Genomic DNA, 16,073 nt, shown 5'->3' with positions numbered 1-16,073 from the left:
CCATGTGCCGGGGACTGGGCGTGTAGCAATAAACCACCGTGACCAAAATCACCTTCTTCATGTAGCTTGCATTCTAGTTGCGAGGAGACAGATACTAAACTAAATGAATACAGGGTCTGGCATATGTGATTGCGATGAGGGCTACGGTGAAAAGTGAAGGAAGGTGAGGGGAATTGGGGTTCTTGGGGGGCGGAGAGTGAGGAGGCAGTTGGAAGGAGGGTGGGGAGGGAGATCCACACTGGGAAGGCGGCTTCTGAGGAAAGACGTGGAGGTGCTGAGCGATGTGGAGGGCTGCGGACGTGTGTTTTCGTGAGAGGAAACAGCAAGTGCAAGTGTGCCGAGGCTGGAGGGCACCTGGCTTGTTTGAGGAGCCTCTGCAGTTTGCTGAGGAGGACGGGTAGAGGAAGGGCAGTCGGAGAGGGAGGGCCCAGGGGAGGACGTTTGGGTAGAGCAGCTTGCAGGGTGTGTCAGGACTTGACCTGCACTCGAGTGATGGGAAGTCGTTGGAGGTTTTGAAGAGAGAGTGGCATAAGCCTTACTGTTTCAAGTATCGTTTTGGCCACTGCATTGAAGAGAAGCTGTAAGAGGGCAAGGGTGACCAGTTAGGAGACCGTAATTCAGGGAAGCGTCATGGAGGCGGGAAGTTCTGGAGTGGCTTTTAAGGTGAGGTTGTAAGGAGCGGCAGACGCACTGGAAGTGGGTTGTGGACATGAGAAAATAATCGAGGGTGACTCCTCCAGATTTGGGCCTGAGGCAACGGAGAGAGAGAGCTAGGTGGGGGTGACCGGGAGGAGCAAGTTCGGCAGGGAAAAGGCAGAATTGAGTTTTGGAGATAATAAAGTGAAGTGTCTGTCAGACATCCAGAGGATGACGATGAGCAGGCAATTGGGTATTTGAGCCGGGAGTTCAGGAGAGAGGCCTGGACTGGAAATAAAACTTTGGATTGGAAATGTAAACATATATGGAATAGAGATTTGGACCCATCAGCATCTAGATAATGCGTAAAGGCATAAAACTAGCGTGGGTGGCAGTAGAGAGTAGAAGAGGCCAGAAGACTGAGCTGCCTGGGTACCGTGTGCCAACATTCAGAAGCTGGGAGAAGGAGAGGAGTGGCAATATGTCAGAGCGAAACCAGAGGAGTGTGCTACCCTGGAAACGAGGTGAAGGAAGGGACTGAAAGGCAATGGAGAGATCAGCTGTGTCAGATGTTGTTGCCGGGCCCGTAGAAGGAGGACTAAGACGTACCAGTGGACTTAGCACCATTTAGGTGATGGGTGAGCTTCTCATGAGCAGTTTTGGTGAGTGGAAATGCTTGCTTGGATTGAGAATGAGAAGAATCTGAAAAAGTGAATCAAAACAGCTCCTTTGGTCGTGGTGAGGGTAGTTATTTGTACAAGAATGCAGTGAAGGGGTGCCCGGGTGGCTCCGTCGGTTGGGCGTCCGACTTCGGCTCAGGTCATGATCTCGCAGTTTGTGAGTTCGAGCCCCTCATCGGGCTCTGTGCTGACCTCTTGCTCAGCTGGAGCCTGCTTCGGATTCTGTGTCTCCCTATCTCTCTGTCCTCCCCTGTTCATGCTCTGTCTCTCTCTCTCTCTCTCTCTTAAAAATAAACATTAAAAAAAAAAAAAAAAAAGAATGCAGTGAAATGGGGCAGTAGTGGGAGGTGAACTCAGGGAATACTTTTTTTAGGATGAGAGAAATGATAATGTTTATATGCTAATGAGAGATGCATTAAAAGGGGAAACATGTAACACCAGAGAAAGCAGGGAAAATTCCTGGACAGTATCTTTGAGGAGGTGACATGGGCTAGGATTTGATGCACAAGTGGCTTTAGTTGGTAGCCTGTGACAGTTTATCCCGTGGAAATAAGAAGGGAGGCTGAGTACATAGGTGCAGCTGTTGGTGGGCTGGTCAGTGTGGGAGGACCTGGATGGTCTCTTCTGATCATTTGGCTTTTCTCAGTGAAATAGGAAGCAAGGTCATCAGATGAAAATGGGGATGGGGAAGGAGGCGGTAAGAGCTAGGAGGTAGGAAATACCAGTCCAGGAAGTGGAAGTGAGGACGGGTGTGGACACGCCATAGGAATCCAGTTAGCACTGTGGGCTCCCTGAAGACAACGGTCATGAATTTGAGGCAGGATTAGTTGGGATAATGATGGGCTTTTTTTTTTTTTTTAAGCTGCCTGGGGGTAGACAGGAGGTTGGTGAAGAATGGAGCTTAACCACAGCAGCATTTTTGCCATGCTTACATCTAAGACACAAAAGCATGTGTAGAAGAGAGTGATTTGATGTCACGTGGGATCTAAGCTGGGTGAGGAGCACAGCCAGGACAGTAAAAGACTGAGGCAGTGTGGATCCATTCTTGATTTTCCGAATTAGCTCACATTTCTTCAGTGGGAGGATTTCTTAGGCACCTAGAAAACTCAACAGTTTTTGTCACAGTACTAATTTATAAATAAAAACTTACCTACCTGAGGTGTAAGACTTTCTGACATAGAAATACACGTCCGTAAGTCTTACCAAAGCCCTTCTGCTCTAGCTGATTTACTTCATAGAAGTAATATTTGCCCACTCCCCAAAGTGCCAAGTGTTGGACTTTGCCAGGTGATTATTTTTGATCTGTATTTGATGGTTTTTAGGATGCTTAAGCAATTTACAAGCAATCTTGCACAGAAAATAATAGGAACATTTACTGTGTCAAGGTGAAATTGTAACTTTTCCCTTTCATCAGTGCAAATCATTTTATCCAAAGACTTCTGATGAAAATTCACATTGCTTGCATATTAGTATATAATACTATCGTAACTTCTGAAACGTTCACTGTGTCACAGAGGGATAAAACATATATAAATTTATATTTTTAATAATTACATTGAAAGGTTAAAATCTGTTTCTGTACTGTATGTGTGTATCTACAAACACTATATATAGGCACTGTATATATACGTACTGCGTGTGTATATGTATGCCTTCTGTACACAGGTACCCTACACACACAGACACACTTGCGGTAACACTAGTATAACCTCAGTGAGTGGCCTTAAGGTAAGTAAGGAAGAAAAAGATACTTGTTTAAATTTTGTGGAATTAATACTCTGGGTTCATTAGAGGAGATATACTTGCCTGTTTACTTATATTCTTGTTTATCCAAAAAGAATTTAAACTGGTAACAGTAAAAACTTTAAGGAAAAATGCATTAAATATCACCAGAGTGTAAAATGCAGAACAAGATTCATTTTATGGAGTTGTGGTGTGTAAATGCAGATCCTTTTTTAGATTCCTTGAAATCTTAATTGTGAAGATTATGATATGCCTTGAAGAAGTAATCATAATCCCCCCCCTTAATTTATGGTATATGATATTTATTGTGTTGGCTTAGAAGTATTTGTTCACAGATATTTTGTGTTCTCTAATAAGAAGTCATTTCAAAGAGAATCTGGGTATTTTAAGTGTGTCCATGTTTTGTTGTTCCGTTTTCTAGTGTGTAAAAACGACCACAGAAACCTTAGCAGCCTACGACTAAGCACTTATTCAGCTCAGGAGTCTGGGATTCAATTGATCCCTGCAGGGCTTGCTTGTGCACCTGATCAGCTGCAGGCCAGCTAGGGGTTCCCATGGCCTTGGGTGGGCTCATTCACTTGAATTTGGCTGGTGTTGGCTTATCTAAAGTGACCTCAGCAGAGACCACTAGGGTTCCCTGCTGCTGGTTCCTTTCTTTTATCTCCCTGCTAGGGGGTAGTCAGGGGACCAGCCCAGCAGAGGGCAAACATTGAAGGTTAGGAGCACAGAGGGCAAAGCAGAGAGCAAAGCCACCTGTTCAAGTCCTTTCCACAGCTCTTTTTGTATCACATTTACCGTCATCCCATTGGCTGACGCGAGTCCTATGGCTCAGCTCAAGTAGGAAAGGCAAGGGACTGCAAGGTGAGTGCCAAAGGGTGGGGGATATGTGGAGAGTTGAGTTGGAGTTGGGCGACTCCCCCATAGTGGGCCGCCAGCAGAAATGAACAACTTTGAATAGAAATATTTGAGCTTGCGTGAATTCCAGATTTTATTGCTGTTCTTGATGTGTTGTTATTTATTTTGATATTTAAGCAAGTTTTATGTGAGTATAGCCTCTAGTCTTGTACTTCTGTAAAAGCAGCCTTCACCCATCACCACAGTAATGCATTTGAAACTTATTCCAGTTGCTGTTGCTTACTTTTCCAGTTCAACTCTCTGGAAATGGTTTTCCTGTTTGTCAAAATATTAATAGGAAAACTGTGTCTACCACTAACCTGGTGTCACATTTAGGAACATCATCAGCAAATTTTCAGCATTGTTGTCTATGCATTAGATGCACATGTCATACAAGGATGTTGTATATTAAAAAAAAAAGCAAGAAAAGACATTGAAGAGTTAATCTCACCATCTCTGCAATATCATTTCATAGCATATTTTTAAAACCATATGAATGTCACAAGGCATTTGTAGAAGTGTGGTATCATCCTCATTGACTTTTTTTAAAAAACTGTTTATTTTAAGAGAGAGCGAGTGGGGTATGGCCAGAGAGAGAGGGAGAGAGAGAATCCCAAGTCGGCTCCATACCCAGCATGGAGAAGGATGCAGGGCTTGATCTCATGACCGTGAGACCATGACCTGAGCCAAAAGCAACAGTCAGATGCTTAATGAAGTCACCTTTAAAACTAAGGGTGGTAGTAAAATAGAGAAGACCATAATTTTTCATCAGTTTTCCACAGTATTGATAGTTTTCATGACTGCTTTGGGTATACACCTTATTTTTATGTGTTTTGTTTGTTTGTTTTTTAGGGAGAAGTAATAGCACTGGATAAAATATCCAACAAAGTAGAAAAAATAAAACAGAATGCTTTATTGTTAGGGCTGAATTCCATCAAGGCATTTTGCTTTGATGGAACAAAGGCTCTTAAACTGGATATGGTTAAGGATGCTGAAGGTGAGTTAAATTTTGTCTTTATAGGCTTCTGTAATCGGCTTTTGGAAACAAGTAGATTTTGCTATCATTGTTCTAGCCTTAAAATATCCATAAGACCTCGAAACTGGCATGGATTTAAGCTATGTTGCCATAATAGATAGCATTTTGCTTTTCATCTCATCCCTAAATTTCAGATTTTAATAATGTGCAATCATATCCCCAAGACTTGGTCAAACCCTTTGGTCTTACTGTATTTGTCTTAATTTCATGTTGAATCTCAGAAAGCTTATTAGCCTTTCAATTTTATGATTCTTGGGCTATTGTGTTTTCTCCATTTTTCTTGAGAGAATGGGGCTGTGGAGCTAGGAAGGGAGGAAAAACTGCCACATGTCTTGTTTTAGAACAAAATGTTGTATTAAGTCACTCGATAGCTCTGTTTCTTTGTTTAGATTTGATTTCATGAAGTACTCCAGAAACTTGCATATTTTAATGAACTAATTGGCATTCGTGTTCCCACAATGTGCATCGATTAAAGATGCTACTTGATTAATCACTTCTTGGCCTTTTGGCTAGGATCAAGTGTAGTACCTGCTCTTATCAGTTGAATATCTGCCATGTCCTCTCTCTGAGGACAATATATCGCAAGACTTTGGCACCAGGAGATGGAACAGGAACTTGCTCCGTCCACTCCATGCATCGACCTGTGTTCCCAGTACTCCCAGGAATGGTGCACCTTTTTGAGGGAATGAAAATTGTCCAGGGGAAAAAAATCCTACCTGATTAAAGGTGACTTTTATTTTATTTTATTTTATGTTTAATGTTTATTTATTTATTTTGAGAGAGCACGTGAGCTGAGAAGGGGCAGAGAGAGAGAGAGAGAAAGAAAATCCTAAGCGTACTCTGCACTGTCAGCGCAGAGCCGGAGGTGGGGCTTGATCTCACAGAATCGTGAGATCGTGACCTGAGCCGAAATAAAGAGTTGGATGCTTAACTGACTGCGCTACCCAGGTGCCCTTAAAGATGACTTTAAAAAACTGAGGCCATGGTTTGGATTCCCCACCCCTTATAGCCCATCTAACGTTCCCACATATAAGCTGTTGTTTTTTTTTTTAAGAATGACTAGTAGACAATGGACAGCTCAATATAATCCATTACTGTTACTTTACTGAAATCATTGGTAGGTGACCAGTTTTTACGTATCACTGAATAAAGTGATCATACTTATAAGCATAATAGGTTGAGATTATGGTAAGAACAATCGAGATGTAGGGGTAGCCATTTTAGAGGTTAGTCTCCAGTGCTATAGCGGGACATATATTAACTGACTTGGAATAGTTGATCACTGAGTTTTCACTCATTTACATCACTTTATTAGCTAATGGTCCTAGGTTGTCATCTTTAGGTATTTTTTGCATCAAGACTTGTTTCGTCACAGATACGGGATGGTAGTTTGATTTGGGGTATTAAAGCTAGAATGTCAGGCAAAAGACATCTGATGGAAAATGCATCAGTAATGTGAACATCACCATATCTTTGAGATTCCTGGAAAGTGAGGAGTTACTTTGTGATACCTACCTAATGTGTAATAAACCACACGGGAATAAACAAATTCAGCACATGGAACTCTTCCTAGAAAAATAGGGATTGTTCAGAGGAACAAGTTCTGGACTATGATTTGTCTTCTTACAGAGGTGGGAATAGGTCAGACTTAATTGCCTGATGACATGAGAACAGCATTTCATGGTCAGTTATTGTTAACCTAAAAGAGTTAGCCAGGGGATTTATATTAGGGTATAGGCTCACAGGCTGTATCAAAGAGACCCAGAATTCAATGGCTTAGAAAATATAAAAGCATTTTTTGTTTCTCTGTTTTCGTTGTTTATTTTGGTCTCACCTAGCAGAAGTGGTCATTCAGTCCTGGTAATGTCATCTGTGGGCCCAAGATAGATGTTCTGGTTCTTTCAAGGGGAAGGGAAAGGATATCAGAATTCTTAGTAATGCATACTACAGCTGGCCAGATTAGTCATTTGATCGATTTAGCTGCAAGTGGGGGCTGGAAAACGTAGTCTTGAGCAGTGTAGCGGTGTGCCCAGTGCAAACCATGACTGTAGGAAAAGAGGATAATGGGCATTAAAGAACAGCTAGCAGTCTGACGAAGGCTTTGTAGTGCCAAGGTGGTGATGGTGACCATTTACATTTATTCATAAGATTTTTAAAATTTTTATTATTTTAGTTGACATAGTGTTACTAGTTTCAAGTATAACAATTCTACAATTATGTACATTATTCTGTGCTCATCACAATTAAGTCACCCTCTGTCATCCTAAAATGTTACTACATTATTAACTTTTTCTTTTTTAGCATTTATTCATTTTTTAAGAGACAGGGAGAGATAGAGTGTGAGCAGGGGAGGCGCAGAGAGAGGGAGGGAGACACAGAATCAGAGGCAGGCTCCAGGCTCTGAGCTGTCAGCCCAGAGCTCAAACCCACAAACCGTGAGATCATGACATAAGCTGAAGTCGGACACTTAAACCGACTGAGCCACTCAGGCGCCCCAAATGTTACATTATTGACTATATTCCCTACACTGTGGTTTTTTGTTTGTTTGTTTGTTTTGTTTTGTTTTGTTTTATCTCTGTGACTTACTCATTTTATAGCCAGAAGTTTGTACCTCTTAATTTCTTTCACTGATTTTGCCCATCAACTCACCCGCCTCCCTGCTGGCAACCACCGGTTTGTCCCCTGTATTTGAGTCTATTTCTGTTTGTTTGTTTATTGTTTTGACATTCAGAGTCCACATATATGTGAAATCCTATGGTATTTGTCTTTCTCTGTCTTATTTTACATACCCTCTAGATCCATCCATGTTGTTGTGAATGGCAAGATGCCTTTCATTTTTATGGTTGACTATTCCGTGTGTGTGTGTGTACCACATCTCTATCCATCTGTCCGTAGACACTGGGAATTGCTTCCGTATATTGGCTGCTGTAACTAATGCTGCAGTAAATGTGGGGGCGCATATATCTTTCTGAATTCATGTTTTCATTTTCTTCAGATAATTATCTAGTACTAGAATTACTGGATCATGTGGTATTTCTATTTTTAATTGTTTGAGGAATCTCCATACTGTTTTCCATAGCAGTTGTATTGATTTACATTCCCACCAACAGTACAAAAGATTTCTCTTTTCTTTACATCCTTATATATTATTTCTTGTCTTTATTTATTTCTTGACACTAGCCATTCTCACTGTTGTGTGAGGTGAGATCTTACTGTGGTTTTATTTTGCATTTCCCTGATGATTAGTGATGTTGAGCATCTTTTTGTGGGTCTGTTGGCCATCTGTATGTCATCTTTGAAAGAATGTCTTCAGGTCCTCTGCTCACTTTTTAATTGTATTCTTTGGGGGTTTTTTTGGTGCTGAGTTGTAGAAGTTCTGTATGTATTTCCGATATTAACACCTTACAGATAGATATATCATTTGCAAAATCTTACATTCAGTAGGTTTGCCTTTTCATTTTGCTGATGGTTTCCTTCACTGTGCATAAGCTTTTTATTTTGGTTTAGTTCCAATAGTTTATTTTTGCTTTTTTTCCCCTTTACTGCGGAGACATATCCATAAATATGTTGCTAAGGCTGATGCAAAGAGATGACTGCCTGTGTTTTCTTTTAGGAATTTTATGGCTTCAGGTCTCATATTTAGGTCTTTAATCCATTTTGAATTTATTTTTGTGTTTGATATGAGGAAGTGTGCCAGTTTTACTCTTTGGCATGTAACTGTCCAGTTTTCCCAGAACCATTTATTGAAGAGACCATCTTTTCCCCACTCCTCATTGCATATTCTTGCCTCCTTTTTTATTAATTAAGTGAACATAAAAGCATGGTTTTATTTCCAACCACTGTATCCTTTTCCATTGATCTTTTTTTGTGCCAGTACCATATTCTTCCAGGTTACTATAGCTTTGTAGTGTATCTTGAAATCTGGCATTGTGATACCTCCAGCTTTCTTCTTCTTTTCCAAGATTTCTTTGGTATTTGGGGTCTTTGTGATTTCATACACATTTTAGTATTATCTGTACAAATTCTGTGAAAAGCACGGCAGTTATTTTGGTAGGGATTGCATTGAATCTGTAAATTTCTTTGGGTAATATGGGAATTTTAACAATATTCTTCCCATCCGCGAGTATGGCATATCTTTTTATATGTATTGTCTTCAGTTTCTTTCCTCAATGTCTTACAATTTTCAGAGTACGGGTTTTCCCCTCGGTTAAATTTATTCCTAGGTATTTTATTCTTTTTGGTGTAGTTGTAAATGGGATTATTTTATTATTTTTCCTTCTCCATATAGAAACACAATAGATTTCTCTGTATTAATTTTTGCATTCTGTAACTTTACTGAATTCATTTATTCTAATTTTTTTTTAATCTTTAGGGTTTTCTATATATAGTATCATGTCATCTGCAAAGAGTAACAGTTTTGTTTTCTCCTTACCAATTTGGATCCATTTTATTTCTTGTCTGATTGCTGTGACTAGTACTTCCAGTACTATGTTGACTAGAAGTGGTGAGAGTGGACATCCTTGTTTTATTCCTGATCTTAGAGGAAAAGCTTTCAGTTTTTTTGCTATGGACTATGATATTGGCTATGTGTGCTTCATATATGGCCTTTATTATATTGAGGCATGTTTCTCCTAAACCCACTTTGTTGAGAGTTTTCATCACGACGAGATGTTACATTTTGTCAGATACTTTTTTCTGCATCTATTGAGATGATCCTATGGTTTTGTTTTGTTTTTTTTTTAAGTTTATTTATTTTGAGAGAGAGAGAGCGCACGTGCACACGAGTTGGGGGGAGCAGAGAGAGAGAGAATTCCAAGCAGGCTCTGCACTGTCAGCACAGAGCCTCAAGTGGAGCTCTAACTCACGAACCATGAGATCGTGACCTGAGTTGAAATCAAGAGTTGGATGCTTAACCATCTGAGCCACCCAGGTGCCCAATCCTGTGGTTTTCGTCCTTCCCCTTGTTAATGCGATGTATCACGTTAGTATGTGAATGTTGAACCATCCTTGCATCCCTGAAATAAATTCCATTTGATAGTGGTGAATGATCCTTTTCGTGTATTGTTGAATTTGGTTTGCTAATGTTTTGAGGATTTTTGCACCTGTCTTTGTGTCAGGGATGTGGGCCTGCAGTTTTCTTTTTCTGTAGTGTCATTGTCTGCTTTTGGTATAAGGCTAACTATGGCTTCTTAGAATGCCTTTGAAAGTTTTTCTTCCTCTTTTATTTTTTGAAATCGTTTGAGAATAGGTATTAACGCTTCTTTAAATGTTTGGTAGAATTCACCTTTGAGGCCATCTGGCCCTGGACTTGTGTTTGTTGGGAGTTTTTTGATTATTGATTTAATGTCACTACTAGTAACTGGTCTGTTCAAATTTTCTATTTCTTATTAAGTGTTGGGAGATTGTATGTTTCTAGGAATTGATGCATTTCTTTTACGTTTTCCAGTTTGCATATCATTTTTTTGTAGTGTTCTCTTAGAATCCTTTTTATTTCTGTGGTGTCAGTTATTTCTGCTCTTTTATTTCTGATTTTATTAGAGTTTTGATGAATCTGTATAAAGGTTTATTAATTTTGTTTATTCAGTTATTGATCTTTACTGTTTTTTTTAGTCTCAATTTATTTCTGCTCTAATCTTTTTATTTACTTCTAACTTTAAGCTTTGTTCTTTTTCCTTGTTTCTTTAGTTATAAGGTCAGATTATGTGAGATTTTTCTGGTTTCTTGAGGTATACCTATATCACTGCAAACTTCTGTCTTAGAACTGCATTTGCTATGTCCCAAAATTTTGGACTGTTGCGTTTCCATTTTCATTTGTCTCCGGGTATTTTTTTATTTCCTTTTTTATTTCATCATTGACCCATTGACTGATTAGTAGCATGTTGTTTAGCCACCATGTATTTGTGTTTTTTCTTGTTTCTGTTTTTTAAATAATTGCTTTCTAGTTTCATATTGTTGTGGTTGGAAAAGATAATTGATATGATTTCAGCGTTTTTAAACTTAGTGAGGCTTGTTTTGTGGCCTGACATGTGATCCGCTTTGGAGAATATGCCATGTGCACTAGAAAAGAATGTGTGTTCTGCTTATTTTGGATGGAATGTTCTGTATCTGTTAGGTCCATTTGGTCTAATGTGTATTTCAAAGCCACTGTTTGCTTGTTGATTTTCTGTCTGGATATTTTATCAGTTGACGTAATTGAGGTGTTAAAGTCCACTGCTATTATTGTATATTAGTATTGTATTGTCATTTTATGTCTGTTAATATTTGCTTTATGTATTTAGGTGCTTCTATGTTGGGTGGATAGATATTTACAATTGTTATATCCTCTTGCTGGCTTGATCCCTTTATCATTATGTAATACCCTTATTTATCTCTTATTAGAACCTTTGTTTTAAAGTCTGTTTTGTTTGACATAGGTGTTTCTGCCTGGCTTTTTAATTTTTTGCTTCTGTTTGCACAGAATATCTTTTTCCATCCCTTCATTTTCAGTCTCTGTGTATCTTTAGGTCTGAAACAAGTCTTTTGTAGACAGCCTAGAGACAGGTCTTGGTTTTTATTCATTTAGCCACCTGTCTTTTGAATGGAGCATTTATTTAAACTTAAAAGCAGTTATTGATAGGTACATAATTATTGCCATTTTGTTAATTGCTTTCTGGTTATTTTTGTAGTTCTTCTCTGTTCTTTTCTTTTTTCCTTGCTCTCTTCCTTGGTGGTTTGGTGGTTTTCTTTAGTGTTATGCTTGGGTTCTTTTCTCTTTTTGTGTATGTGTATCTGTTATAGGTTTTATTTGTGGTTACCATGGCATTCATTTATAACATCCACTTGTGTATAGCAGTCTATGTTAAGTTGGTGGTCACTTAAGTTCGAACACGTTCTTTTTTTTTTTTTTTTTAAGAGACAGCATGACCCTAAGTAAGTACAAAAAGATTGAGATCATACTGTGCATATTTTCAGACCACAAAGCTATGAAACTTGAAATCAACCACAAGAAAAAATTTGGAAAGGTAACAAATACTTGGAGACTGAAGAACATCCTACTAAAGAATGAATGGGCTAACCAAGAAGTTAAAGAGGAAATTAAAAAGTATATGGAAGTCAATGAAAATGTTAACACCACAACCCAAAACCTCTGGGACGCAGCAAAGGTGGTCATAGGGAAGTATATAGCAAACCAGGCCTTCCTAAAGAAGGAAGAAAGATCTCAGATACCCAACCTAAACTTATGCCTTAAGGAGCTGGAAAAAGAACAGCAAATAAAACCCAAAACCAGCAGAAGACAAATAATAAAGATTAGAGCAGAAATTAATGCTATCGAAACCAAAAAAAAAACAAAACAGTAGAACAGATGAATGAAACCAGAAGCTGGTTCTTTGAAAGAATTAACAAAATTGATAAACCACTAGCCAGTTTGATCAAGAAGAAAAAGGGAAGGACCCAAATAAGTAAAATCAAGAATCAAAGAGGAGAGATCATAACCAAAACAACAGAAATAAAAACAATAATAGGAGAATATTATGAGCAATTATATGCCAATAAAGTGGGCAATCTGGAAGAAATGGACAAATTCCTAGACATATACATTACCAGAACTGAAACAGGAAGAAATAGAAAATTTGAACAGACCCAAAACCAGTAAGGAAATCGAATTAGTAATCAAAATCTCCCCAAAAAGAAGAGTCCAGGACCAGAAGGCTTTCCAGGGGAATTCTACCAAACATTTAAGGAAGAGTTAATACCTATTCCCTTGAAACTGTTCCAAAAATTAGAAACAGAAAGAAAACTTCCAAACTCTTTCTATGAAGCCAGCATTACCTTGATTCCAAAACCAGAGACCCCACTAAAAAGGAGAACTACAGACCAATTTTCCTGATGAACATGGATGCAAAAATCCTCAACAAGATATTAGCCAACCGGCTCCAACAATATATTAAAAAAGTTTTTCACCGCGACCAAGCGGGATTTATACCTGGGATCTAGGGCTGGTTCAATATCCGCAAAACAATTAACGTGATTCATCACATCAATAAAAGAAAGGACAAGAACCATATGATCCTCTCAATAGATGCAGAGAAAGCATTTGACAAAATACACCATCCTTTCTTGATAAAAACCCTCAAGAAAGTAGGGATAGAAGGAGCATATCTTGAGATCATAAAAGCCATATATGAACTACCCAACACTAATATCATCCTCAATGGGGAAGAACTGACAGCTTTCCCCTGAAGGTCAGGAACAAGACAGGGATGTCCACTCTCGCCACTGTTATTCAACATAGTATTGGAAGTCTTAGCCTCTGCAGTCAGACAACACAAAGAAATAAAAGGCATCCAAATCGGCCGGAGGAGGTCAAACTTTCACTCTTCGCAGTTGACATGATACTCTATATGGAAAACCCAAAAGATTCCACCAAAAAACTGCTAGAATTGATTCATGAATTCAGCAAAGTTGCAGGATATAAAATCAACGCACAGAAATCAGTTGCATTCCTATACACCAACAATGAAGTGACAGAAAGAGAAATCAAGGAATTGATCCCATTGCACAAGAATGGGATCTTGTTACCGTTGCACAAGAAACCATAAAATACCTAGGAATAAATCTAACCAAAGAGGTAAAAAATCTACACACTGAAAACTGAAATCTATACATGGAAATCTATACACTGAAAGCTTATGAAAAAAATAGAAGAAGACACAAAGAAATGGAAAAAGATTCCATGCTCCTGGATAGGAAGAACAAATATTGTTAAAATGTCGATACTACCCAAAGCAATCTACATATTCAGTGCAATCCCTCTCAGAGTAACACCAGCATTCTTCACAGAGCTAGAACACATAATCCTAAAATTTATATGGAACCAGAAAAGACCCCGAATAGCCAAAGCAATCTTGAAAAACAAAACCAAAACAGGAGGCATCACAATTCTGGACTTCAAACTGTACTACAAAGCTGTAATTATCAAGACAGTATGGTACTGGCCCAAGAACAGACACTCAGATCAATGGAACAGAATAGAGAACCCAGAAATGGACCCACAAACGTATGGTCAACTAAACTTTGACAAAGCAGGAAAGAATATCCAATGGAATACAGACAGTCTCTTCAGCAAGTGGTGCTGGGAAAACTGGACAGCGACTTGCAGAAGAATGAACCTGGACCACTTTCTTACACCATACACAAAAAATAAATTCAAAATGGATGAAAGACCTCAGTGTAAGACAGGAAGCCATCAAAATCCTCGAGGAGAAAGCAGGCAACAACCTCTTTGATCTTGGCCACAGCAACTTCTTATTCAACACGTCTCCGGAGGCAAGGGAAACAAAAGCAAAAATGAAGTACTAGGACCTCATCAAAATAAAAAGCTTCTGCACAGTGAAGGAGACAATCAGCAAAACTTAATGGCAACTGACAGAATGGGAGAAGATATTTGCAAATGACATATCGATAAAGGGTTAGTATCCAAGATCTAGAAAGAACTTATCAAACTCAGCAAGCAAAAAACAAATAACCCACTGAAGAAATGGGCAAAAGACATGGATAAACACTTCTCCAAGGAAGACATCCAGATGGCCAACCGACACATGAAAAAATGCTCAGCATCACTCATCATCAAGGAAGTACAAATCAAAACCACAATGAGATATCACTACACCTGTCAGAATGGCTAACATTAACAACTCAGGCAACAACAGATGTTGGCAAGGATGCGGAGAAAGAGGATCTCTTTTGCATTGTTGGTGGCAATGCAAGCTGGTGCAGCCACTCTGGAAAACAGTATGAAGGTTCCTCAAAAAACTAAAAATAGAACTACCCTACGACCCAGCAATTGCACTAGTAGGCATTTATCCACGTGATACAGGTGTGCTGTTTCAAAGGCACACATGCACCCCCATGTTTATAGCAGCACGATCAACAATAGCCAAAGTATGGAAAGAGCCCAAATGTCCATCGATGGATGAATGGATAAAGAAGATATGGTATATATATATACAATGGTGTATTACTTGGCAATCAAAAAGAATGAAATCTTGCCATTTGCAAATACGTGGATGGAACTGGAGGGTATTATGTTAAATGAAATTAGTCAGAAAAAGACAAAAATCATATGACTTCACTCATATGAGGACTTTAAGAAACAAAACAGATGAACATAAGGGAAGCCAAAATAATATAAAAACAGGGAGGGGGACAAAACAGAAGAGACTCATAAAGATGGAGAACAAACTGAGGGTTACTGGAGGGGTTGTGGGAAGGGGGAGAGGCTAAATGGTTAAGGGGCATTAAGGAATCTACTCCTGAAATCATTGTTTCACTATTTGCTAACTAATTTGGATGTAAATTTTAAAAAATAAAAAATAAAATTAAAAAAAAAAGCATGAGTCGGGGGGTGGGGGGGTGGTGGTGGTGGAGGGGATAGACTCCATGCTTAGTGTGAAGCCAGATTCAGGGCTCGATCCCATATCCCCAGGGATCATGCATGACCTGAGCTGAAATCAAGAGTCAGGCACTCAACCAACTGAGCCATCCAGGCGTCCCTTGAACACATTCTAAAAGCATAAATTTTGACTCCCCTTTCATTTTATGTATATGATATCATATTTATGTCTTTTTATTTTGTATATTCCTTGACTGATTTTGGTAGATGTATGTGATTTCCCAACATTAATGTTTTAGCCTCCATACTAGCTTTATAAGTGATTAATTTACTATGGTCACTCTATGTTTGCTTTTACCAGTGAAGTTTTTTTCCTTTTATATTTTTCTTCTAGTTACAGGCTTTTCTTACCTCTTAAGGAATTCCTTTTAACAGTTCTTATAAGGCTGGTTTAGTGGTGATAAACTCTTTTAACTTTTGCTTGTCCGGGAAACTCTTTATCTCTCCTTCATTTCTGCTTCAAGATAACTTTGCCGGGTAGAGTATTTTGGGTTGTAGGTTTTTCCTTTCAGCACTTTGAAGGCATCCTTCTGGGCTGCAGAGTTTCTCTTGAAAAATCAACTGATATCGCCTGATTGTCAGAGCTCCCATTTTTAGGCTCTGCTGATTTTCAAAGCCAGATATCGTGAAGACTCATGTTCCCAGTAAGTGC

General features: G+C 39.0%; 1 protein-coding gene and 1 non-coding gene across 7 annotated transcripts in view; both read left to right on the top strand.

Moving 5' to 3' along the window:
- Window positions 1-16,073, top strand: part of NSUN6 (NOP2/Sun RNA methyltransferase 6) — a 77,643-nt gene that overhangs the window by 38,112 nt on the left and 23,458 nt on the right. For all 6 annotated transcript variants that reach the window (XM_042945045.1, XM_042945042.1, XM_042945043.1 and 3 more), the window contains one exon: window positions 4,806-4,950. In XM_042945045.1, coding sequence (XP_042800979.1) covers window positions 4,806-4,950 — 145 coding nt within the window. The remainder of the gene's footprint in view (window positions 1-4,805; window positions 4,951-16,073) is intronic.
- On the top strand, window positions 5,479-5,667 carry LOC122225762. Its single transcript, XR_006205363.1, has one exon. It is a non-coding gene; the product is annotated as a U2 spliceosomal RNA (small nuclear RNA).

This window comes from Panthera leo, chromosome B4 (genome assembly GCF_018350215.1).
Source record: "Panthera leo isolate Ple1 chromosome B4, P.leo_Ple1_pat1.1, whole genome shotgun sequence".
Lineage (NCBI taxonomy): Eukaryota > Metazoa > Chordata > Mammalia > Carnivora > Felidae > Panthera > Panthera leo.
This window is presented reverse-complemented; position numbering and strand designations above follow the sequence as displayed.